The sequence below is a fragment of the Stegostoma tigrinum genome, chromosome 14 (genome assembly GCF_030684315.1).
Source record: "Stegostoma tigrinum isolate sSteTig4 chromosome 14, sSteTig4.hap1, whole genome shotgun sequence".
Taxonomy (NCBI): Eukaryota; Metazoa; Chordata; class Chondrichthyes; order Orectolobiformes; family Stegostomatidae; genus Stegostoma; species Stegostoma tigrinum.
Genome location: NC_081367.1, coordinates 46,084,881 through 46,108,738, shown reverse-complemented (window position 1 = coordinate 46,108,738; position 23,858 = coordinate 46,084,881). Strand labels below are relative to the sequence as shown.

Here is a 23,858-nt window from a genome sequence, read left to right as displayed (position 1 = left end):
GGCACTGCGGGAGACCCAGGATGGACATGTCATCTGAGGAATGGGAGGGAGAGTTGAAATGGCTCGCGGCTGGGAGGTGCAGTTGTTTATAGCGAACTGAGCGTAGGTATTCTGCAAAGCGGTCCCCAAGCCTTCGCTTGGCTTCCCCAATGTAGAGGAGGCCACAACGCATACAGTGGATGCAGCCACATTAGCAGATGTGCAAGTGAACCTCTGTTTGATGTGGAAAGTCTTCTTGGGACCTGGGATGGGGTTGAGGAAGGAGGTGTGGGGGCAGGTGTAGCGGTTCCTGCGGTTGCAGGGAAAAGTGCCTTTCTGAAGAAGGGCCCCAACCCAAAATGTCAAGCTTCCCTGCTCCTCTGATGCTGCTTGGCCTGCTGAGTTCATCCAGCTTCACACCAGGTTATCTCACCCTTTCTTTGGAACTGGGATTGTTGCTGAGTTGACGTGAGACAATTATGAAAAGCAGCAACTGTATTTGGAAAGAGGGATTATTCATTCACTCATGAGAATAAGGATGTCACTGCTTGGCCAATATTAATTGCCCATTCCTACTTTCCGAGAGGGCAGTTAAGAGTCAACCCATTTGCCGTGGGTCTGGAGTCACACGTGGATAGACAAGGTGGGCATAGCAGGTTTCTTTCCTTAAGGACATCAGTGAGCCAGATGGGCTTTTCAACAATCGACAATGAATTCAATGTCTTCTTAATTCCAGAGATAGTAGGAACTGTCGAAGCTGGAAAATCTGAGATAGCAAGGTAGAACTGGATGAATTTTCTGAAGAAGTGACTCGACCTGAAACGTCAGCTTGCCTGCTCCTCTAAACTGCTTGGCCTGTTGTGTTCTTCTTAATTCCAGATATATTTTATTAAATTAAAGTTCCACCATCTGCCCTGGTGGGAATTGAACCTGAGTCCTCAGAACATTAGCTGAGTTTCCAAATTAATAGTTTAACAATAACACCACTAGGCATCACCATCCCCTATGATTATGGTAATATAAAGATGGAAAGAACCCACTGATGTGAAGCAATTTAAAAGGAGGCATCATTGCACTCAGACCCATTCACTGTAGAGGCTCCCTAACTCTTGGCAAAACTAATACATTGGCTCCCTGTATGCTACACAACTCCCTGCCCCAGACAATGCTGACCACCTCATTCACACCAGCATTTTTGGTCACAGTTGTCAGGGAGAGATCAGGGATGTTTTACCACAAGGTGCATTGGTGTCAGCATGACCCATTGCCTTATACATGCCTTGTTCATCTTGCTTCCACATGCTGCAGCAGGCTCTCAACACAGACTATGATCCATAGTTGGGCTTGTGTGGGCATGAAGTCAGGCATCATGCTGACACCATTACATTGGGGCCACACAGAGACTAAAATGAACAGGTATACCGCAAAGCCAAGAATATTTGTACAAAGGTGAAAATCCATATAGAGTGCAATACTGGTTGTGCCATTAAAAGTGCATTTGATTGTTTTTCTCCTCTCCCTTCTACCCATCCACTGGCACAGGGGTTAGCACTGCTGTCTCACAGTGCCAGGGACCCAGGGTCGATTCCAGTCTTGGGTGACTGTGTGTGTGAAGTTTACTCATCCTCCCTGTAGCTGTGTGGGTTTCCTCCCAGATGTGCAGATTAAATGATTTGGCATGCTGACTTGCCCCTAGTGTCCAGGGATGTGTAGACTAAGTGATTAGACATGGGGAATGCAGGGTTACAGGGATAGGGTAACAGGTGAGTCTGGATGGGTTGCTCTTTAGAGGGTCACTGTGGACTTGTTGGACTGAATGGCCTGTTTCCACATTGTAGAGATTCTATGGATACTATTCTATACCTCAGTTTAGGTGCTGGTCCTGCAGATGGGGTGGAGGAAGCCTGCTCAGCAATGGAACAGATTGGCACTGGATGTTTAATCAAGCAATCCCAGGAGTATTTATGTCTGGATAGCCCTGAGGTGCTGAGGGTCTTCTCGTCAGAGCAAGTGAACCTTCTTCAGTTGGAAATTCCAAGGATTAGAGGGTGGCATGCAGGGCAGAGGGGGTGGACCAAACCATTTTCTGGGGTGTCCTGAGAGAAGATTTCTGAGGAAGCTGCATATGGTTCCTCCTCTGGATGAGTGCCCCTGGCACTGCCCTGTCTCCTTGTGAGGAAAGGGCACCTGGAGTGCTTGCCAGGTTACCTGCCCTTCTGTTGCTATAAGTGATAATGGGACCTGCAGATGCTGGAGAATCCAAGATAACAAAGTGTGGAGCTGGATGAACACAGCAGGCCAAGCAGCATCTCAGGAGCACAAAAGCTGACGTTTCGGGCCCAGACCCTTCATCAGAGAGGGGGATGGGGAGAGGGAACTGGAATAAATAGGGAGAGAGGGGGAGGCGGACCAAAGATGGAGAGGAAACAAGATAGGTAGAGAGGAGAGTATAGGTGAGGAGGTAGGGAGGGGATAGGTCAGTCCAGGGAAGATGGACAGGTCAAGGAGGCGGGATGAGGTGGTAGGTAGGAAATGGAGGTGTGGTTTGAGGTGGGAGGAGGGGATGGGTGAGAGGAAGAACAGGTTAGGGAGGCAGAGACAGGCTGGGCTGGTTTTGGGATGCAGTGGGGGGAGGGGAAGAGCTGGGCTGGTTTTGTGATGCAGTGGGGGGAGGGGAAGAACTGGGCTGGTTTTGGGATGCAGTGGGGGAAGGGGAGATTTTGAAGCTTGTGAAATCCACATTGATACGATTGGGCTGCAGGGTTCCCAAGCGGAATATGAGTTGCTGTTCCTGCAACCTTCGGGTGGCATCATTGTGGCACTGCAGGAGGCCCATGATGGACAAGTCGTCTGAGGAATGGGAGGGGGAGTTGAAATGGTTTGCGACTGGGAGGTGCAGTTGTTTATTGCGAACAGAGCGGAGGTGTTCTGCAAAGCGGTCCCCAAGCCTCCGCTTGGTTTCCCCAATGTAGAGGAAGCTACACCAGGTGCAATGGATACAATATACCACATTGGCAAATGTGTAGGTGAACATCTGCTTAATATGGAAGGTCATCTTGGGGCCTGGGATGGGGGTGAGGGAGGAGGTGCGGGGGCAAGTGTAGCACTTTCTGTGGTTGCAGGGGAAGGTGCCGGGTGTGGTGGGGTTGGAGGGCAGTGTGGAGCGAACAAGGGAGTCGCAGAAAGAGTGGTCTCTCTGGAAGGCAGACAAGGGTGGGGATGGAAAAATGTCTTGGGTGGTGGGGTCGGATTGTAGATGGCGGAAGTGTTGGAGGATGATACGTTGTATCCGGAGGTTGGTGTGGTGATATGTGAGAACGAGGGGGATCCTCTGGGTGCGGTTGTGGCGGGGGCGGGGTGTGAGGTATGTGTTGCGGGAAATGCGGGATTCGTGGTCAAGGGCGTTCTCGATCACTGCGGGGGGAAAGTTGCAGTCCTTGAAGAACGTGGACATCTGGGATGTGCGGGAGTGGAATGCCTCATCCTGGGAGCAGATGCGGCAGAGACGGAGGAATTGGGAATAGGGGATGGAATTTTTGCAGGAGGGTGGGTGGGAGGAGGTGTATTCTAGGTAGCTGTGGAAGCCAGTGGGCTTGAAATGGACATCAGTTTCTGGCTGGTTGCCTGAGATGGAGACTGAGAGGTCCAGGAAGGTGAGGGATGTGCTGGAGATGGCCCAGGTGAACTTGAGGTTGGGGTGGAAGGTGTTGGTGAAGTGGATGAACTGTTCGAGCTCCTCTGGGGAGCAAGAGGCAGCACCGATACAGTCATGAATGCACCAGAGGAAGAGGTGGGGTTTGGGGCCTGTGTAGGTGCGGAAGAGGGACTGTTCCACATAACCTACAAAGAGGCAGGCATTGCTCGGGCCCATGCGGGTACCCATGGCCACCCCCTTTGTCTGTAGGAAGTGGGAGGAATCGAAAGAGAAGTTGTTGAGGGTGAGGACGAGTTTGGCTAGGCAGATGAGGGTGTCGGTGGAGGGGGATTGGTCGGGCCTGTGGGACAGAAAGAAGCGGAGGTCCTTGGGGCCATCTGCATGAGGAATACAGGTGTATAGGGACTGGACATCCATGGTGAAAATGAGGTGTTGGGGGCCAGGGAATTGGAAGTCCTGGAGGAGGTGGAGGGCGTGGGTGGTGTCACGGACATAGGTGGGGAGTTCCTGGACCAAAGGGGAGAAAATGGAGTCCAGATAGGTGGAGATGAGTTCGGTGGGGCAGGAACAGGCTGAGACAATGGGTCGACCAGGGCAGGCAGGTTTGTGGATTTTGGGAAGGAGATAGAAACGGGCCGTGTGGGGTTGGGGAACAATGAGGTTGGAGACTGTGGGTGGGAGGTCCCCTGAGGTGATGAGGTCATGGATGGTGTTGGAGATGATGGTTGGGTGCTCGGGGGTGGGGTCATGATCAAGGGGGCAGTGGGAGGAGGTGTTGGAGAGTTGGCATTTGGCCTCGGCAATTTAGAGGTCAGTGCGCCATACTACCACTGCGCCACCCTTGTCTGGGTGACCGAAACGGGCCTAGGCCCAAAACATCAGCTTTTGTGCTCCTGAGATGCTGCTTGGCCTGCTATGTTCATCCAGCTCCACACTTTGTTATCTTCTGTTCTTATAATTTCAGTTCTGAGGACCAATGGCTGGGGCACCAGAGTGCAGGTGTGTGAACGGCTCTGGCAGACACTAAGGATGCCGAACCTGCTTGTCCATGGCAGCTGCCAATCTACCAATGGAGGCAGCCAGAAGGTTGCACACTTTTGGCAATGAGAGCCATTACATCCCTCATACCTCTCTGCTGCTCCCTGTTTGACACCACAGGATCCTCTCCTGTCTGTGGCTGAGCAAGTATTTGGTCACTGTCAGTCCTCCAAGTGCCAGCAGCCTGGGGTGTTTCTTCCTCAACCAGCTGAGGAGCTGTCATACTGATATGTTCATCAGATTGTGCTCCCACATTTCCTAAGGTTAACATTCCCGTGGAGATATCAATATATGGGACAGGTGAAGTGCAGGAAGCAGTCACGCCAATGATTTCTCTTAGACTTCATACATATCCTGAGAGGTCAAGAGATAGCTTCTCGTAGAGCTGGCTGTGGAGTCGGTGTAATTACATGTAGTACGAGGAAGACAAAAGAGAGAGAAAGCATTGCAGCTACTATTTAGAAGTGGTGTGCAATGAATGCCAGTGGGGTTAATCAGAAAGTTGCCCTGGAATGAAGAGTGGTGCTAATTCAGTTTGAGGAATGTGAATGTCTGGGCAGCCCTGCAGGAGTGGTTTTGGTCACCTTCTGCATGGTCCAGATTCTCTTCTGGTCTAATGTTGAGCAAGCTTCCACTCATCCAGGTCCTTTCTGCCTTACTGTGGGCCATCATGTCCTGAAATAAGAGTATGGGAAGAATTGAGTGAGATGTGAGTGGGTGGCACAGCTGTTTGTGCTTGTGCTGGGAAAGGTAGTGAAGGTGCTCCAAGGTAGGAGGTAGACGGCGCAGAGGCCATGAGTGTTAGAAAGTTGGAAGGCTGGGATGAAACAAGAGTGAGCGAGGGAAAATGTTGTAGCAATAGTGGAAGTGATAGAACATGAGCCTTAGTGGGAGATGGGTGAAGTAGCATAGAGAGTCTAAGTTCAAGATAGCTGAGAGAAGAGTGTGACACTTACCCTGGTGGAACAGAGAAGGTCTTTGACGCTCACAGATCTGGTGACCGTTCATTGACACTGCACTGACCCAGGTGGTGACCTCACACCAGACTGGCAGGATGGCCTTCTCTGCCAGTCCTTCAGGATAAAGACACCCTTCCTTTGTACCCCATCCACCAGGACTTCTAGATCCCTCTCAGAGAATCATGGTGCCATCTTCCCCTTCTCCAACATCTTCACAATGGGGAGGGCAGCTTCAGAATGCCAGGGGCCTTTTAAAAATGGCACATACAGCAGGGATGCTGGTCTTTCAGCCGATAGCCAGTGACTGGCAAGCTGTTATGGGAAAGATGGGTGGTAAAACGGGATTAGGATCAGATGAGAGGGATGTTAGAGAGACAGGATAAGTAGTTAATGAGTATGTTTGCTAAGATACAATAAGAAAGCTCGCCCTACAGTGCAGTGAGAAATCCTCTAAACAAAACGATGCAACTTGCACTTAGCCAAAAAACTGAAGCTTCAGCCCACAATAACTTTCCATATTTACTAAGGTCCCTAATGCTGTATTTCTCTCACATTAATGATATAATCTGTCACTTTCAGTAACATGTAGCATAAAATATCATCACGATTAAACACAGTAATGGTGACTCACTAATAGTGGATGGTGATAATAGCTGATACAGCAAATTATGACCCATGACTCTGAGGTGCAGTTAGCAGTGGCACAGGCCAAAATGGGCTCATTTTATGATTCAAGTGAAAACATCAGGGATAAATGCCTTTTGAAATATCTTGAGCGTGCTTATGTAATTGGAAGCCATTTGTAATCTCAGAGCTCCCCTTAGTGCACCAAGATGCACATTGCACCAAAATACTCTTACTATTACAGTTCAGTTTCCCATTTAGTAAGAATTTTTCATCCAAAAACTTCTAGAAAAGACAACAAGCTAAATTCATCACTCAGCCCATTTTCATTCAGCATAAATTCAGATGTTATAGAAGCAAATGTCAAATGACCCCCTGAAATCCCATATTTATTTTTTTCTTCAGGTGGTAATTTTGAATTAGTATTGACATGGATAAGTGGATCTTAGGCAGGTTGGAGATGGAGTGGAGACTTACTCTTCAATGCTCCTAATATGTGTACAATTCCTTATATCAACCACAAATCTGTTTCTTCCTTTCTGATTTGAAAATGTCAGCCTCCAACCTTGTTCAGGCTTCCTACAAAATAACACACTGGCATCAAAGAGGCACTTGAAATTATGATTCAAAGCATTACCTTCAGTTCCCCTTTGAAATGATTTTGCTCATCACTTTTTCAAGTAAAAGTTGATCTGACATTGATTCATTACTTGCTATGTTCTCTACTAATTATTTCGTGAGGATTGGAGGCAAACAGCCACAGAAGCTGCAAAAGTTTTCCTTTTTAAAGGAGCATAGGTTTGAAGTAATGAAACTGAATTGATACCAGACATAGGAGTAGGCCATCAAACCTGTCTGCCATTCTAATACATTAGCGCTGATCTTCTATCTCAATGCCACTTTCCTGTAGTCCATATCATTTCACATCATTAGCCTCCAGACTACAGAAAGTGGATCTCATGATTCACTGTGAGCAGCAAGAAAGGAACGTACTTAAAGTGGAGCTCACTTCTAACATGAATATTACAACAAAAAATGTGATAACAGAAAATTAAAATGCAAATATATTTTAGAATTTGCTGATGCCTTTTTAAAATGTGACCTGACATTCACTAGCCTGCAGAAGAGTATATTGCTTGGTTCCAGAGAGCTAGAGATGCATTTTTTTAACTGCTGCTGAACAAATCAACTTCACGTTTCGTATCTTTCTGAAAATCTCTGTTGTTAAAATGTAACAAGCTGTACTTCATTTGTTGGTTAAAAAGAGCACGTTGTTCAGTAAAGTTGAACTTAGTTTCTTGCTTCAGTTGATGTCTTTACATAACCAAATTTCATTATTAAACATATTTTCAGCTACATTTTACACTGCATAACATGAGAGAAAGAACAAGGGACTCAAATAATGAAATAAAGCATCAGCATTGCCTTAAATTGTGTTTAATGTTAGTTGGTTTCTTTCGGCTTTGCTCAAAGACTGCTTGTTTTGACTGCTTGTTTCCCATTCTGTGACCTGTGACCAGCAGTGTGCCACAAAGATTGATGTTGGGTCCACTGTTATTTGTCATTTGTATAAATGATTTAGATGAGAATTTAGGAGGTAAGGTTAGTAACTTTGCAAATGGCACCAAGATCGGGTGGTATAGTAAATGGCGGTATAGGCAGTGAAGAATGTTATCTGGGAATGCAGCGAGATTTTTATCAACTGGGCCAGTGGTTTGAGGAATGGCAGATGGAATTTAATGTAGATAAGCACAAGATGTTGCATTTTGGTGAAGCAAACCAGGGTAGGACTTTCCCAGTTAATAGTAGGGCACTGGGTAGTATTATAGAATAAAGAGATCAGGGGTAAAGGTTCGCAGCTCCATGAACGTGGACTAACAGATGGACAAGGCAGTGAGGCATGCTAGCTTTCATTGATCAGAGCGTTAAAGTATAGGAGACGGGACGATTTGTTGCAGCTGTAGAAGACGTTGCTGAGGTCACATTTTGAGTACTGCTTGCAGTTTTGGTCACTCCACTATAGAAACAATATTGTTAAACTAGAAAGAGTGCAGGGAAGATTTACTAGGATGCTACCTGGATTGGAAGGTTTGTGTTATAAGGAGAGGTTGGATAGGTTTGGACTTTGTTCTTGGAGCATAGGAGACTGAGGAGTGACCTTATAGAGGTCTATAAAATCATGACAGGCGTAGATAAGGAAGAAGGCAGACAGCTTTTTCCCCATGGTAGGGGAGTCTAAAACTGGAGGGTATAGGTTTAAAGTGAGAGGGGAGAGGTCTGAAAGGGTCCAAAGGGGCAATTTTTTCTCACAGAGGGTGGTGAGTGTCCAGAACTGGCTGCCAGAGGTAATGGTGGAAGCAAGTACAATTTTGTCATTTAAGAAACACTTCAACAGGTACATGGATGCAATAGGAATGGAGGAATATGGACCAAACACAGGCAAATGGGGCTAGTTTAAATTGTGAAAACTGGGCAGCATGGGCAAGTTGGGCTGAAGGACCTGTTTTTGTGCTGTAGACCGCTATGTCTATGACTCTAAGACCGCTGTTCCCTACTTCGTTTCTGCCTCCACCTATTTGCTGATTTTCACTTTCCCTCCTTTCCCGACAATGCAGTCTTCTCCAATGTTTCATCAAAGTTGACATTTTCACAGGATCCAGGGCGTGTGTTGTCTGAGGTACAGCATCACAGATCAGCCTGTTCCTTTCACCTCTTATATCACAAACAAGTAATTTTTAGTGAGTATTACTTAATAGAATTGGGCAATATAAATATTCACTAACTATACCCCTTCCAAAATCCAGAGACTGCAAAAGCTATTGTGGCTAATGTTGTTCCCAACCCCGGCTGCTCCTGATTATTGCAGATTACAAAATAATCACTTTGTTTTAGAAGTTGAAGTTTGTTCTGTATAGTTAACTGCAAAAAGAATATCATCAGCATCTGGTTATGTGGCTATTATATGATTTATTAATAAAAACAGGATATTTTGGAAATACTGTACTCAACAGGTCAGGCAGAATCCATGAAGAGAGAAGAAAAGTTAATGTTTTAGCTTGATTATCTTTCGTAACTGAAATGTTAACCTAATTTCACTCTCCACAAATGCAGCATATTTCCAACATTTTCTGTTTCTCTTTCAGATTGCCAGCATCCACAGTATGTGTTAGGTGGACGTGTCTCCTTTGTTGCTCTTAGCAAATGAGCAATGCCATTATTTTATTTTTGGTGTGTGCTTCACATGTAGTTCTACAAAAGTACTTGGCATAATATAATGTGCTCAAGAACACTGATCATAATCCATAGGCACTCAGAATCCGCTGCTCTTTAATTCTTGTGCGTTTTCAATACCTACATATTGGGTAACTGAATTGCATATAGTGACCAGCAGGTGGCTCATGGCTCACTGAGCTTCATGATCATGCATTTGAACATTCCTATCTCACTGCAAAATGGGGAAAAATGTTGAGGTAAGATTTACAATCAAAATTGTGTTTTATTTTAAGAGAAATACATATCAGAAAGCCTAAATTTAAAAGAAGATGAATGCAATTGGTGAATACTTACATGTTAGTTACCACAAAACTTGTATTTATGAAAATAGAGTGATTAGGAGCTACAATTGGTGCCATTTTAATTACAGAAATTATGAAAAGAAATAATTGAGAAAAGGTAAAGACAAAGTTCATCATTTGTTCCTTCCGCAGCTCCTGAGTTTATGGAATGGCTAAGTGATGTTGTCACTGAAGCATCCCTTAAAGTGACGATTTCCAGATCAGACCCATCATGCTGCCACTGCTGAAGCTGACACCAAAGCTTCTGCATCGCCACCATAGCAAGGAAGGACCGGACGGACCCATCAAGTACCAATTCTGAAGCCATTGCTCAAGCATCACCACTTCAGTCACCGCCTGAAGTAGCCACATTGCCGCCATAGCCACGAGGAACAAACTGGGACTACCATGCCACCGCTGCTATAGCCACCACTGAAACCACCACATTGCCGCCTGGAGGAAGAGACCAGACCGACTGGCAATAAAACCTTTGATGGCCACTATGGCCACAAGGAACAGGCAACATGCTGCTGCTGCCACTGCAGGCCCTCCAACTGCCTCCCTCCACCGCAGCCACAGGAAAGAAGTAAAGGTGAATGTTGATACAAAATAGAAATGAAGAAACAAAACAAAAATATGGAATACAGAAGAATGTGGGAACGTACAATCATGGACGCTGAACATTTCCAACCCTACTGTTTGTAATGTTTGTGTTTTTTTCAGATGAAGGACATGCATCACTGAACTTTAACTTTTTGAACTGAGAGTTGAGCACTCTACCCCCTTGGAAATGTGCAGCTGTAACACACAGAAAGATCCCAAGTTCAGTTCCAGGCCTGTGGTGAGTTGGATGATGGAAGCTGAGTCAGGAAACAGGTGTAGCCATTGACCCAGTACCTCAAGAGTGCTAAACGCTGCTGACTGTCAGAAATGAACAGAGCTGAGATCAAATAGCACTGCCCACATTCACACTGACGCATAAAGAATGGACACTTGGTTCAGATATTAGGGCCCAACTACTTTTGGAGCTATACTGATGTAAGGGTCTACATTTCTTGACCACATCACCAGTGGGCACCATGTAGCTGACTGGAAAATGGCAGTTGGACTCCTGAACTATTCTTCCCACTAGCAACAAATGAAAGACAATTAATCTATCGTTCTCTAATAAACCATCTACTGTGCACAGGCCTGTTGAAATACAAAATATTTGCTCAAGGAATATTCCTCTGGGAAGGATAGTTGAGCAAAGTGCTAATAATACTTCTGAATTACTTTTAATCCATTATTTTAAAAATTCTTTCGTTGGGTCACCATCATTATTGCTCAGACTATGGTGAATAAGATGGTCACAGGGCTCCAGCTCTCCCTTTCAACTAGCGACGAAGAACTTCACAAATCTGCATTTGAATCTTCTAGTACAATTCCTGTAATGTTTGATTAAGCATTTATGATCACAGATCTTTGTTCAATGCTTGATTGCTATCGCCTGTGGCTGGAGCTAGTCCAGACTGAGTTATTTTTAATCAACCACTTAAGATGTGCTATGTCATATGTCTAGGGCAGATGGGACTTGAACTCTAACCTCCTGGCCTAGAGGCAGGAACACTAGTGGACACTTTCAGGCTAAAATCTGAAGACTGCAATCATCCCCTTCCTGGAAATGGCAAATAATTGATTGGGTTGACAGTGGAGAGATAGTCAGCTGTTCCCACCAGCTCAGGAATTAGTTTGTAGGCAAAGAGGTCCATTGGTGATTATCTATCTTCCTGACAAGTCAGAAATGTGGCTGTCTAACGGAAATGATGACGACATGCCTGATGCATTGGGAGGACCCTCCATTTGCCTCAACCTGCGGCCACTGGGCATGGAAGAAGGGCAAGCAGGTGGTTGCTGAAGGCCACCCTCTTCCCTTGCCTCTGTCCTCCCTGACCATCCTCTTCCCATGATCCATATTCTCCAATCTGCCTCACCAAAAAAAAGAACCTGCTTACTGGAGCGGCTCTTCATGCCTGTACAGCTTGGGACTCCAGAGATGTTCTTCGCTCCCTAGGCCCCTTGCCTCTGATTGGCCAACTGCCTCGGGTGGGTGGGACATTAGTGTGCCACAATCTCCTTGGGAATCCATATGTGCCAAAACTTGAGCCCCTACTCCTGGAGTTGTTACGTGAATTAAAGACTTAAACTACTCGGTCACTAATTTTCCTGTCCGATGAACTCATTTTAACAGAAAATACCTGTCAGGTTTCTGTACTTAACAAGAAACTGCTATTCATTACAAATAAATCAGTTCTAACCACAGGCAAACAAAATATGAATTATGAACTTCCAACTCCCTAACTTAAATTCTACCACTTCCTAAACCTTGGGACGCACATGCAGACAGACACAGAGAAACAGAAAAAAATTGATGTTATGGATGGGAAAAAAAGTACTAGGGAAACAAAGTTGAATAGTGCCAGTCCACAGGATTCAATGATGTATCCTTCTGCTTCTTTTGAGTCCTCTGGGCTTGATCTCCTTCCTTACATGTCTCATCAGTTCTCCAGAGCAGACACAGGGCAGTCAGCACGCTAAATGTTCAGTCTCTCAGACACTGGTTGGAAACAACAGCTATTAGATAAATGATGAGTGAGAATAGCTAGCTATATTCTAATTCTTAGTTACTTCTCTGTCAGGAGAGAGTGGATGCTGTATTTTTAGAGTTGGGTGGCTCTTTGCTGCTGTTTGTTCACATACAAGGTGTTCATCTGCTTAGGAGTCATACAGCATAGAAGCAGGCCCTCAGCCCATCATATCAATGCCAACAAATAAATGCAAAATTGCACTAATTCCATTTACCTGCACTTTGTCCATCTACCATGCCCTGACGTTTTAAGTATTCATTCAGATGGTTCTTAAATGTTGCGTATCTGCCTCCCCTGACTTCTCAGGCAGCACATTCCGTATTTCTACCATCCTCTGGGATTTCCCAGATCTCCTTTAAATCACTTGCTCCTCACCTTAAACCTGTGGCCTTAGACCTAAGATACATCTGCCACAGGGAAGAGATTATCACAATGTTCATACTTCATAATTTTGTATACCTAAATCAGATTCCCCCTCAGCCTCCTCTGCTCCAAGGAAAACAAACTCAGCCTATTCAGTTTCTCCTCATAACTGAAGCTTTTCAGTCCAGGCAACATCCTGGTGAATCTCCTCTGAAGCATTTTTTAAAAAATCAGAGCCCCAGAAATCAGATTTCCTGTCCCATCTCCTATGGATGAATGAGCACAAGGTGAGCTGCAAGCCAGGTGTTTTCTGCTTCAACTGGACTATCTTTGCCTACTGTTGCCTACTTGGCTTGAGTTCTTCACCTGATGTGTTATATTTAATCTGAATATTTAGGTCCCGCAGGCTGGATGGATTATGCCACTTCTTGCTAGAAGGAGTTTGAGTGATGGGACTACAGCTCAAGGTGCTTGGTGATGCCACAAATACTGTATCTTCAACCTCAAGGAGAAACTTTAAATGTGGTTGGACTGGTAATTGTGGATGGGGAACATACTGACAAAAAGCTAGAGTGTGATACGAAGTACAATTGCTCTTTTTAAGAGCCAGCACAAACAAAATGAGTTGAATAGTCTTCTTCCATCCAGTAAGATTTAATGCAAAGTGTAAGTAATTTCATTGAGCAGCACCTCTTCTGCAAGGAGTCCTGCAGCATGGAAACACACCCTTCAGTCCAACCAATCCATGCTGAATATAATCCCAAACTAAAGTAGTCCCACCTGCCTATGCTTGGCCCATATCCCTGCAAACATTTCTTGTTCATGTAAATGAATATTCAAATAAACCAGCCAAACGGCTAATATTCAGAAAAGGTGTTTGGACAAAATCATGTCAGAAAGTAACTCCAATATGTCCTCTTAGCAACTTCTGGCCAAGCTGCCATCTTTAAGAAGATGGAACTGAGTTGATGACAGAATTATATCACTAAAGAACAGGAAGTAAATGGAGGATGAGGATTATGCATACCCTAGGCTAGGCCGCAGCTCTGCCTCTCCCACACTTATTTTCTTTTTTAAGCCACATTTTTGAATTTGAATTCAGGATGACAAAAGATTATCGACCTGAAATGTTAAGTTGTGCGTATCTTTCCGAAGATGCTGCCTGACCTGCTGAGTATTTATAATCTTTTGTTTTATTCCCCTTACAGATCTGGTTGCAATCATTAGGTGTGTTTTCTCCTTCCAAAAGAGAAGTGTGAATTGATGAGATGATATTGACAGAAGCAAGTGGGAAGGTGGGTAAAGCAGTCATAGGCCATATGATGAAACCCTGCAGATCTGGTTGATAACCCTATACCTGCTTCTTGGCTTCACATTTTCCTCTTTTTCTTCTGCTTTCCATTCCTTTCCTATCTCCTCACCCCACAGTCTTGTTTTTGCTTACATTTTGGTGCTGTGTTCAGATTGTGAAAGAATTCACAGATGTTCTCGAACATTGCAGTACCGTGTATCAAGGCAGCTGTTCTGAATTAAAATTAAAATTGTGTTGCAACATGTCTTTGGATTAAAATTATTAATCTGTTTCAACTGCAATATTCCAATTCTGTTCAGGCAGGTCAAAAGTCAACGAACATGCATTTGGGTTTCAATTCCACTGAGATGCCAACAAGATTAATATGTTAATTCTTTTGATGTCATAGACATTAATTTTGTAGCTTCTGAACCTCAAGAGGCTGTAGGCTATTTTCCCCACTATCATCTGTGCTGGAATAATGCAAAATTTCAGCATATGTAAGTTACTTTGCTAATGTTAGAAAAAAGTTTGAAAGACTCAGAAGATGAGGGAGCATCTATGAAAAAACAAATGTCAACAATTTTTTCAGGCCTTAATATCTAACTAGCCTAAAAACTCCCAACAGGGCAGGGCTTTCCTGTTGAGTTTTTGCAGCTTTTTCTGATTTTGTTTTCAGGATATTGATACCTGAAATTTTCTTTTTGATTAGTTCTTTAATTTTGGTGGTTCTGTCTTGTTTTGACAGGATCTTAAAACAGTTCAGTGAAAGCATCTGAAATGCACCAAATATCCTAGGATAGTGACAGAGATAATGGGAACTGCAGATGCTGGAACTTCCAAGATAATAAAATGTGAGGCTGGATGAACACAGCAGGCCAAGCAGCATCTCAGGAGCACAAAAGCTGACGTTTCGGGCCTAGACCCTTCATCAGAGCCTCTGATGAAGGGTCTAGGCCCGAAACGTCAGCTTTTGTGCTCCTGAGATGCTGCTTGGCCTGCTGTGTTCATCCAGCCTCACATTTTATTATCCTAGGATAGTGATTCTGATTTGCCCACAAGAAAGCACAAAACCAGAGGTTGTTGTTCTTTGCTGGACAGCTTGGAAAGATTCAGTGGAATGTTTAACAACTCATTATTACCTATTTTCATTGCATTTATATGCATTTTGTATTCTCCCAGGCTGCAGAGAGAACCTAGGCTTGACAATTCCTGACTAGAAAGGGAGAGAGGGTACCTATTGGCTTCAGCTTGCTGCTTGCTCCTTCAGGCCTCCACTTTGACCAGCAGTCCCTACACCTCAGGGCCACTCCATGGTAGAAATATGCTGCACACCCCTGTCTATGCTGGTTAAATACAAACACAAATCAGCCTCGCCACATTATTTTGACACTCCACCAGCTTTCTTAGAATGCAACCATCCACTTCAATGCTGTATTTTGGACCTCACCAACACCTCTCAATGTAATGTTGCTGCTAGATTACCTTGCACGCATCCCCATGTCATGCATCAGAGATTTTTGCTTACTTTCTTATCACTCATTTACTTCACATCTAAATTGATGCTCACAGATTCTCTGCCTTGCCCCACCTTGCTTTTTGTGAATTGCTGCCTCGTTCAGAACTCACAGGATTGGTTCATCCTAGATCCCTGTTTGCCGAAAGTCAAAGTGGATGTACAGGGGCTACCAGTGTGATAGAAATGAAGGGAATGTCAATTGTGAGGATTAGAAGATGCATGCTGAGTTGTAGAGGGGACAATAATTGTGACAAGAGACAACTCACCACATAAGGTGAGGGATGGCGATCTGTGACTAGTGGTGTTCAGCAGGAATCTGTACTGGGACCTCTGCTATTTGCGATATATATAAATGACTTGGATGAAAATGTAGACGGGTTTGTTTGCAGATGATAACAAATATTGGTGGAGTTGTGGAGATTGTAGAAGTTTGTTGAAGGATACAGCAGGATATAGATCAATTGCAGATATGGCAGAAAAATGGCAGATGGAGTTTAAACCATGTAAATGTGAGATGCTGCACTTCGAGAGATCAAATGTTAAGGGAAAATATACAGTTAAAGGCAGGACCCCGAACAGTATTGATGTACAGAAGGAGCTTGGGGTTCAAGACCATAGACAGGATGGTAAAGTAGGTAAAGTATGGCATGCTTGCCTTTATTGGTCAGGGACTTGAGTACGAAAGAGTCAAGATGTCATATTGCAGCTTTATAAGGCTTTGGTTAGGCCACACTTAAAGTATTGCATTCAATTCAGTTCGCAACATTATAGAAAAGATGAGGAGGCTTTGGAGAGGGTGCAGACAAGATTTACTAGGATGCTGCCTGGATTTGAGGGGAAAAGCTATAAGCACAGGCCAGAAAAACATGTGTTGTTTTCTCTGGGGTAGCGAGGCTAACGGGAGAATTGATGGAAGTTTACAAACTTATGAGATGCATAGATAGGGTTGATGGTCAGAATCTTTTTTCCAGAGATGAAATGTCTAAAACTAGGGGCCATGCATTTAAGATGAAGGGGGATAGTTCAAAAAAGGTCTGAGGGGTATATTTTTTACACAGAACATGGTAGGAGTGTGGTGGTGGTGGAGGCAGCTGTGATCGGGGTGTTTAAGAAACTTTAGGAGACTTTTAGGTAAGCGCATGAATATGCAAAGAATGGAGGAATATAGACCAATGGCATACAGAAGGAATTAGTTTAATTTGGAATCATGTTCGGTACAACATTGTGGAGAGAAGGGCCCATTCCTGTGCTGTGCAGTTCCATATTCTATGACAATGCAATGGAAAACAATGGTTACTATGGTGGCTGTGTCATCGGCAGGCATCACCACTCTGTCTTTGACAGGGGTACAGTGCATCACGATGGTTGGTATGGCTAAGCTGTAGGCCTGGGATTGTGGTGCTAGCATTGGGAGATGAAAACTTCTATGTAATAGTTGAATGGGAACTTTTGAAAGCTCAGAACTGATGGAATTGACAGGGAGGACAAAGAAGATAAGAACATGGGTCACTAAATGGGGTCACTAAGATTAACAGGCTGAGCTGTATTGCCTTGTGTCCTCAACTGATTTACAAATGCACAATGGAAATTAAAAATGGCTCTCACCTCACCCAAAGTAGGCAAACTAATCACATTTTCCTGCCCGAGGATGTGAGCTGCACTTGTGAGCAGTGTGAGGCTTTTCAAGGGCAACTGCATTAATCAAGCACTTAAGCAGTACTGGTTAAGGACATCTGTGATCAGAAATGTGAATTGTGTGTATTTGCCAGCATGCTCATCTATTCAGTCCTGTGTTTCTTGGATGATATGGAGGAAAGGGAATGGGTAGAGGACAAGGCTTCGCGAGCCTGTGCTTGTGACCTTCTGGCAATATTTTCTGCTTAAAGAACTGAGTTTTTCACTTCTCTCCATATAACTGAAGACACTCAATTTTGAGATCAGCCTGGTCAACCAATTCTGTGCTGCTCCAAGGCCTTTACACGCATCTTAAAGCATGGTGCCCAGGATTAAAGATCATGCTCTAAGATTACACATAACATGAATTGCTAGAATCTATTCTAATCTACTGTATGTATGCACCATAGCTTAGCCTGCATAATTTGAAATAAGGTCCACTATGTCAAAGGTCCATATACAGGAATTCCATCGCTCTCCTTATCAGAATTCTCAAAGTCTCACCGTATTGAGGACTAACCTAAAACATCATTTGTGTGTGAGGTGAATCCTAACTGCTCACATTACAAAGGACCTATTTTTGTTCTGATATTACCTGCATAAGTGCACTGGTATTGTGGCCAAAGGATCCAATTGCAGCAGGGGTTATCATCATTATAGTCATGGTGCAACAAAGGGGCACAGAGAAATTGAGGAAGAGCAATTGTGCCAGCAAACTCAGGATTAGCAGAAACCTGCCACCAGACAGCGTCCACATGAGGAGGTCACAGCTGAAGATCCCTTCAGGATGTTGAGAACCTATGGCAGGCAGATACTCTGTCATCCTCAGTGCCATTTCATCCAGGTGAGCAAGGTACAATGAAGGATGTCCCAGGACACCATCAATGTGAAATCTGTTTATTTCTACTCTCTGTTTTTCAGTCTGTTAGCTAAGCATTAATCCATTATCAGTACATTGTCTCCCATGTGCTTCAATTTTTCTAACTAGCCCAATATGGGAACCTCATCAAAAGCCTTCTGAAAATCTAAGCATACTACATCTATTAGCTCCTTTTTATCAATTTGTTAGTAACATCTTCAAAAACTTTAAAGGACAATTTTCCATTTGCAAATTCATGCTATCTATGCCCACTCAGATTATTATCAACCAGGTGTCTATTTATCCTATCTATTAGAATAGATTTGAGCATTTCACGTTATGTCTAACTTTAGAACATGGTCTCTAATCCTGGGCACCATGCTTTAAGATGCATGTAAAGGCCTTGGAGAAGCACTGAATTAGTTTATCAGACTGATCCCAGAACTGAGTGTCTTCAGTTCTATGGGCAGCAGTGAGAAACTCAGTTCTTTCAGCAGAAACTGTTCCCAGAAGATTTAGTAGAAATTTTCTAAATTATTAGGTATCTTGACAGAGTAATAATAGAAAACTTTCCACAGCTGCCTCTAATTTATGAATTCATAGACGGATGTCACAGGTTTAAGCCAATTGACAAAAATGCAAGATGGAAAGTGAAGGAAATTTTTGATTATGCATTAAGTTGTTATGAACGTCCACCTAAAAAGATGGTGAAAGCTGATCTAAAAGTAACATTCAAAAGGGATTTGGATGTATACTATAATTGAAAGGGGAAAAAATGAAGGGCATTGAGAAACAATATTGGAAAAGGACTAATTGGACAGTTTTCTCAGAGAAGCAGCATAGGGTCGCGATGAACTGAATGGGAAAAGTATTCCCAGAGGTGGACACTAACAGGTTGCACCAGGTCTAGATTTTGTGGTGTTGTGAGGCAAATGAGCTGGGGTCAGGAGAAACACCACTATTCCTCCTCACCTCATAACAAAGCAATTGAAAGTTTGTGACATTGTTTTTGAGTGCTGGTCAAAAGCCATTTGTATCAAGCATTGAACAGTCAAACCAATGATCTGCAAACACACACAGAATATAAAGCACATACGTATTTGTACTTGAAGATTACAAACAGGTTACAGTCATTGGCAAAGGTCCCAAATTCCTATTTAATCTGGCTAAGGTGAGAAATAGGTGGTCAAGGATAAATAAATTCTCTATGGATCGGAAGCTGAATTTTAATTTGAGAAAATGCATGCTTAATCCACCTCCCCGCAGTAAAGATCATGTTGCGCCATGTGGCAATAATCTCAATACTCTTTAACTGGATTTTGAACACGTGTTGCTTTCCCAAAGGACCGGAAGACCAGTTTTGAATGGTCAATGACATTGAACCATCCTTGAATATTTAGTTTGATGCTCAAAAACATGAGCTCTTCTATTAGTGCATCTATTTTCAGCCAAAAACTAGTCATAGACAAAATTTGGCAAAATTTAGTTTCTAAGTCTTTTTCAAGCTTCATTGGTATTTACATCATAGGGAAAAAAACTCTGAAATTTGCAATGCATATTCTTTCTTAATCAAGTCTATTATTGAAAAAAATATGAAAAGCTAAAGACTCATGTGCACAGAATATCATACATAGTGGAAATCCTTTGCCTGACTATGACACCTCCAATTTGTAGAGATGCATATTGTTCTGCTGTCAGTAAAATACAGTATATTTATAAATTATCAAATTGATTTGAATGTAACCACACATTTTAGATTCTTTTTCAGCAGCCCTCTGAAATCCAATACTTTAGAAACTGGATTAAGGTTATTGACTACAATAACAGAAGATTTTCAAAAGCTTTGTTATTTTAATGGCATGATTGTTTGAACCACACTTAACTGTATTAGTCAAATAGTTAATTTCCAATTGTGAGATTGAAAGTGCCAATTATTTTCCCATTGATTTAACTTACTATGGATGGTAATTAGGAAGCAATGGATCTGAAAACTGAACAGCAGTAGGGATGATGGAAAATGCTTAATGATAAGTTATTAGAAACAATGTCTTCGCAGCCACAAACATACACTGATGATCCTTAAAATTTGCTGTACTGCTGTTTGAACGATTTCTTGCTTAATGTAACTACGCAGTGGAATTATGGTATTTGCAATTTGTTTAGATTACACAATTGATCGTAGAATGTATTAGAGATACTATTTGGCCCAATTTCCCTTGAGGGCAGCTGCACATGATTTTGGGAAATCGGCCTGGACTACAGTAACATCCAGCTGCAGTTTTCTCAACCTAACTGCATGGAAAAAGCCAGCCCCTTTGGAATAGCTGAAATATGTTGTCTGTTTAATTAAATATCTTTATTGGTAAACAGTTGGCAAAATATTACCCACTTAATTCCAAACTAAACTAATTAAGACACAAAACTACTTTAATTAACAAGGTTCTGTGAAATGTAAATGGAAGAGAAAGAAAAAAGAAACAAAATAAAAATAAATTGGAATGAAAAAAATCGACTACAAGGGACAGAAAGGAGAACATTGTGTAAAGCAAAAATTCATGAAAACAAATGAGGCTACTTTAGCTTTTCTCAATGTAATGCTGTTGTGGCAACTTGCAGATATGAGAAACAAAGCACCTACTTTGTTTTCCTTGATGTGTTTGTAATTAATTATCAATGAAACACTAAACATTTGAGCATTTGTCTCTGTCCCTTATCAGTGAAAGGCAGTAAATCACCAGAGACTATTACAAGGTTCAGTAGCAGTACACACAGTATGTGAACAATTTGAATGTAATATTAGTGCCACCTCTGCCCATTCTCAGAACTAAACAACAGCACAGATGCTAAGCCAAACATTTAAACAGTAATGTATGCATCAGTACCTGATGAATTATAAATAAGTGTACAATAGAGAACTGGGATTATGTGGGTCTTTTGATCAATATTGACATAGCAGTTTGTAATAATCATAATCAAAAAGATTGACATTAGTAATAAATAACGTGGAGTCTAAAGGACTCTTTAAAAATATGGAGCAGGATCAAGAAAAGTGGCACTCTAACCCTGAAATGAAACCAGAATAATGCAAACTGATCTCTAGACAGTGTAATTAGGCTTTATGATTTCTAATGATGCTTAAACACATTTGGTTCCTGGTTTGTTCTGGGTGAATTGCTCACAGCCAGTGTAGCAGGGATAACGTTACACCCACCTATAGTGTTTCTGAGCTACCTAAACAATTCCCTGAAACTTATGTGAAACAGAAGCAAAATACTGCTGAAAATAGATGCTGAAAATCTGAAATATGAACTGATAATACTGGGAAAACTGAACAGATACACAGATGGTGTCAGACCTGCTGAATTTCTCCAGCATTTTCTTTTATAGCTGAAATTTCTACTTCTAGTTGCTGAGCCAAAACATACCACAAAACAAATTATAACTTCCAGAAGCGAAGGGGAGCAATGATGGGTAGGAGGTTGCAACTACTCAAATCTTTCCCACCATTTAATTAGCCTCGTGGCTGTAAATCCATCTACCTGCTTAGGTTCTGTCACCCTTACTACCCATGCCTAACAGAACAAAAACCTATGAATCTCAGTTTTGATATTTTCTACTGACCTAGTCTTAACAGCATTTTTGGGAAAGTGTTACATGTTTCCACCATCCTTTGTGTAAAGAAAATTTCCTGAGATCTTCCCTGAATCACCAATCCCTAAGTTTGAGGATATGTCCCTCATTTGGATTCTCATAGAATCAGGATAAAATTGAAAGCAAACCTAATATTTATTGTGAAGCAGAAATGCATATAAAAACCGTGCAATTTTCAATGCAGTGTAAGGAACATATACTCAGTAAACATACTCAAACACATAGATATCCAAATTGCAGCATTTCATATCTTATCATGACAAAATATACATTCACCTATTGAAGTCTGTCTGCAGCACTCATTAATATTTTATGGATATAATTAATTTGTCAAGATGACTGAAGTTGAATCCTTAAATTTAGGTCTCAATTCCAAAATTTAATTCCAAATTTTGATTTACTTTTAATGAGTATTGCTAATTAGTTCAATTTTTCTTCCTGCCTTAGTTATGTTACTGGATAGGGACCATTTTTGTTTATGAGAATGGGCAATTCATTTTTTAACTTGCATGAATACACGGCACTTTACAACATAAGATTTATAGGAATTTTTCTACAATTACTTTCTGTGGGGAAAATGGTTAAGAGATCCCAAAGCATGTTACATTTCTGAATTTCAAACCATATTAAATGCAAAACCAGGCAATAATTTGTTTCTTATGGCCATTCAATAGAACTTTAAAATAAAATTATTTTAGTATCAGACTCGGACTGTCTACATTACTGTATATCAACTAGCAACAGTTTAATCATTCGTGTGGCACATATCCTAGTTTAACCCCTGATGGTTTAATCTTAATTAAGCTCAGTCTCTTTGAGAGTTTCCAATAGCTGATAATTGGCTCTTGCATTCTTTTGTGAAGGAGTCAGAAATGTGCCAGCTTTTTATCCACTACATACACTCAAATAGCAGTGACCTTTTCTAGCAAAAAAAGAAACTCATGGAAAAAGACTAATAGATCATCAGATATCCATTTCCAGCCCCAGATTCACAGTTGTTCTTAATGAATGGTTCAGAACTCCAACAGCTTCATTAATTAAACACCTACCTGATCTCTGTATTAGGTCTTTGTTCCAGGGTACATGTGAACATCCCTCCCAGTTGGATATAAACCATATGTGTGAGATGCTAGTCTTATCGTCTTTTCAGTTATCTGTAGATTTAATGTCAAAGCAAATATCACCGAAACATAGAAATCTCCAGTAATGAGTGGATTTGTGAGATTCCCAACACCATCATTATAAAATTAATTTGACATTTCAGATTGAATTCCCATCTTTGGGGTGGTGATGGGATTTGCACCTGAGCCTTTGTATCCACTCCATGCCTGGCCCATCTTGCTGGCCTTAGTCTCGTCACAAATTCAGACTTCTGGATGGAATCTGAAGAGAAAAGAGGGATCCTGCCATTGCGAATGAGGAAACAGCAGTTCTCAATCTGGGAACTCAAAGGGGCAATCCAATCTTGAAGATTGGAAGGCAAGTCCCCAGTGTACCTGAAAGTTGGTGTATATCCCAGCTGAAATTGCTATTGAGGCTAAGTATTCACTTAACATGCCAGAAACCGTTGGAGTAGCCCTGCCCTGCATATTGATGAGAAAAGCTGAAACCTCCATTACTAGAAGACGTTTCAATGTTTTAATATTTTTGTAGAAAACCTGAACAAGAAATACCTTTCAACATTTGCTAACTAACTTTGCAAATAAAAACAATGTATGCATTTATGCTAGCTAAAACCCATTAGTTACATTTTACAGGTACAGTAAGGGTATTAAGCATAGACAAAATTTCAATATTAACAATAAAGGAAGGTTACAGGGTAGAATGACCCAGAAGAGCATATTTTGTGCTCCATTCTAAATATTTACACCATTTGTTTCATTATTTAAGTTTATATAACTCTGAATTCAAAAGCAAGTATCGATCACTCATTTTGGCAAATACCAAGTCTTGAAGGAACATCTGAAATTGATTATTGCAGCATGTAGAAAATGCTAATTTATTGGGGACGGAAGGACTTTTGAAAATTAAGCATTCAGCCATCAGCAGAGGAGTAGCAATTAAG

At 42.2% G+C, this 23,858-nt stretch overlaps 1 protein-coding gene across 1 annotated transcript in view; it reads right to left on the bottom strand.

Annotated features, from left to right (window-relative positions):
- The window catches only part of LOC132210486 (mucin-19-like), a 55,756-nt gene that overhangs the window by 7,403 nt on the left and 24,495 nt on the right, over positions 1 to 23,858 (bottom strand). Inside the window, exon 2 of the mRNA XM_059650823.1 lies at positions 4,763 to 4,930. Within this exon, the coding sequence (XP_059506806.1) occupies positions 4,763 to 4,930 (168 nt within the window). The remainder of the gene's footprint in view (positions 1 to 4,762; positions 4,931 to 23,858) is intronic.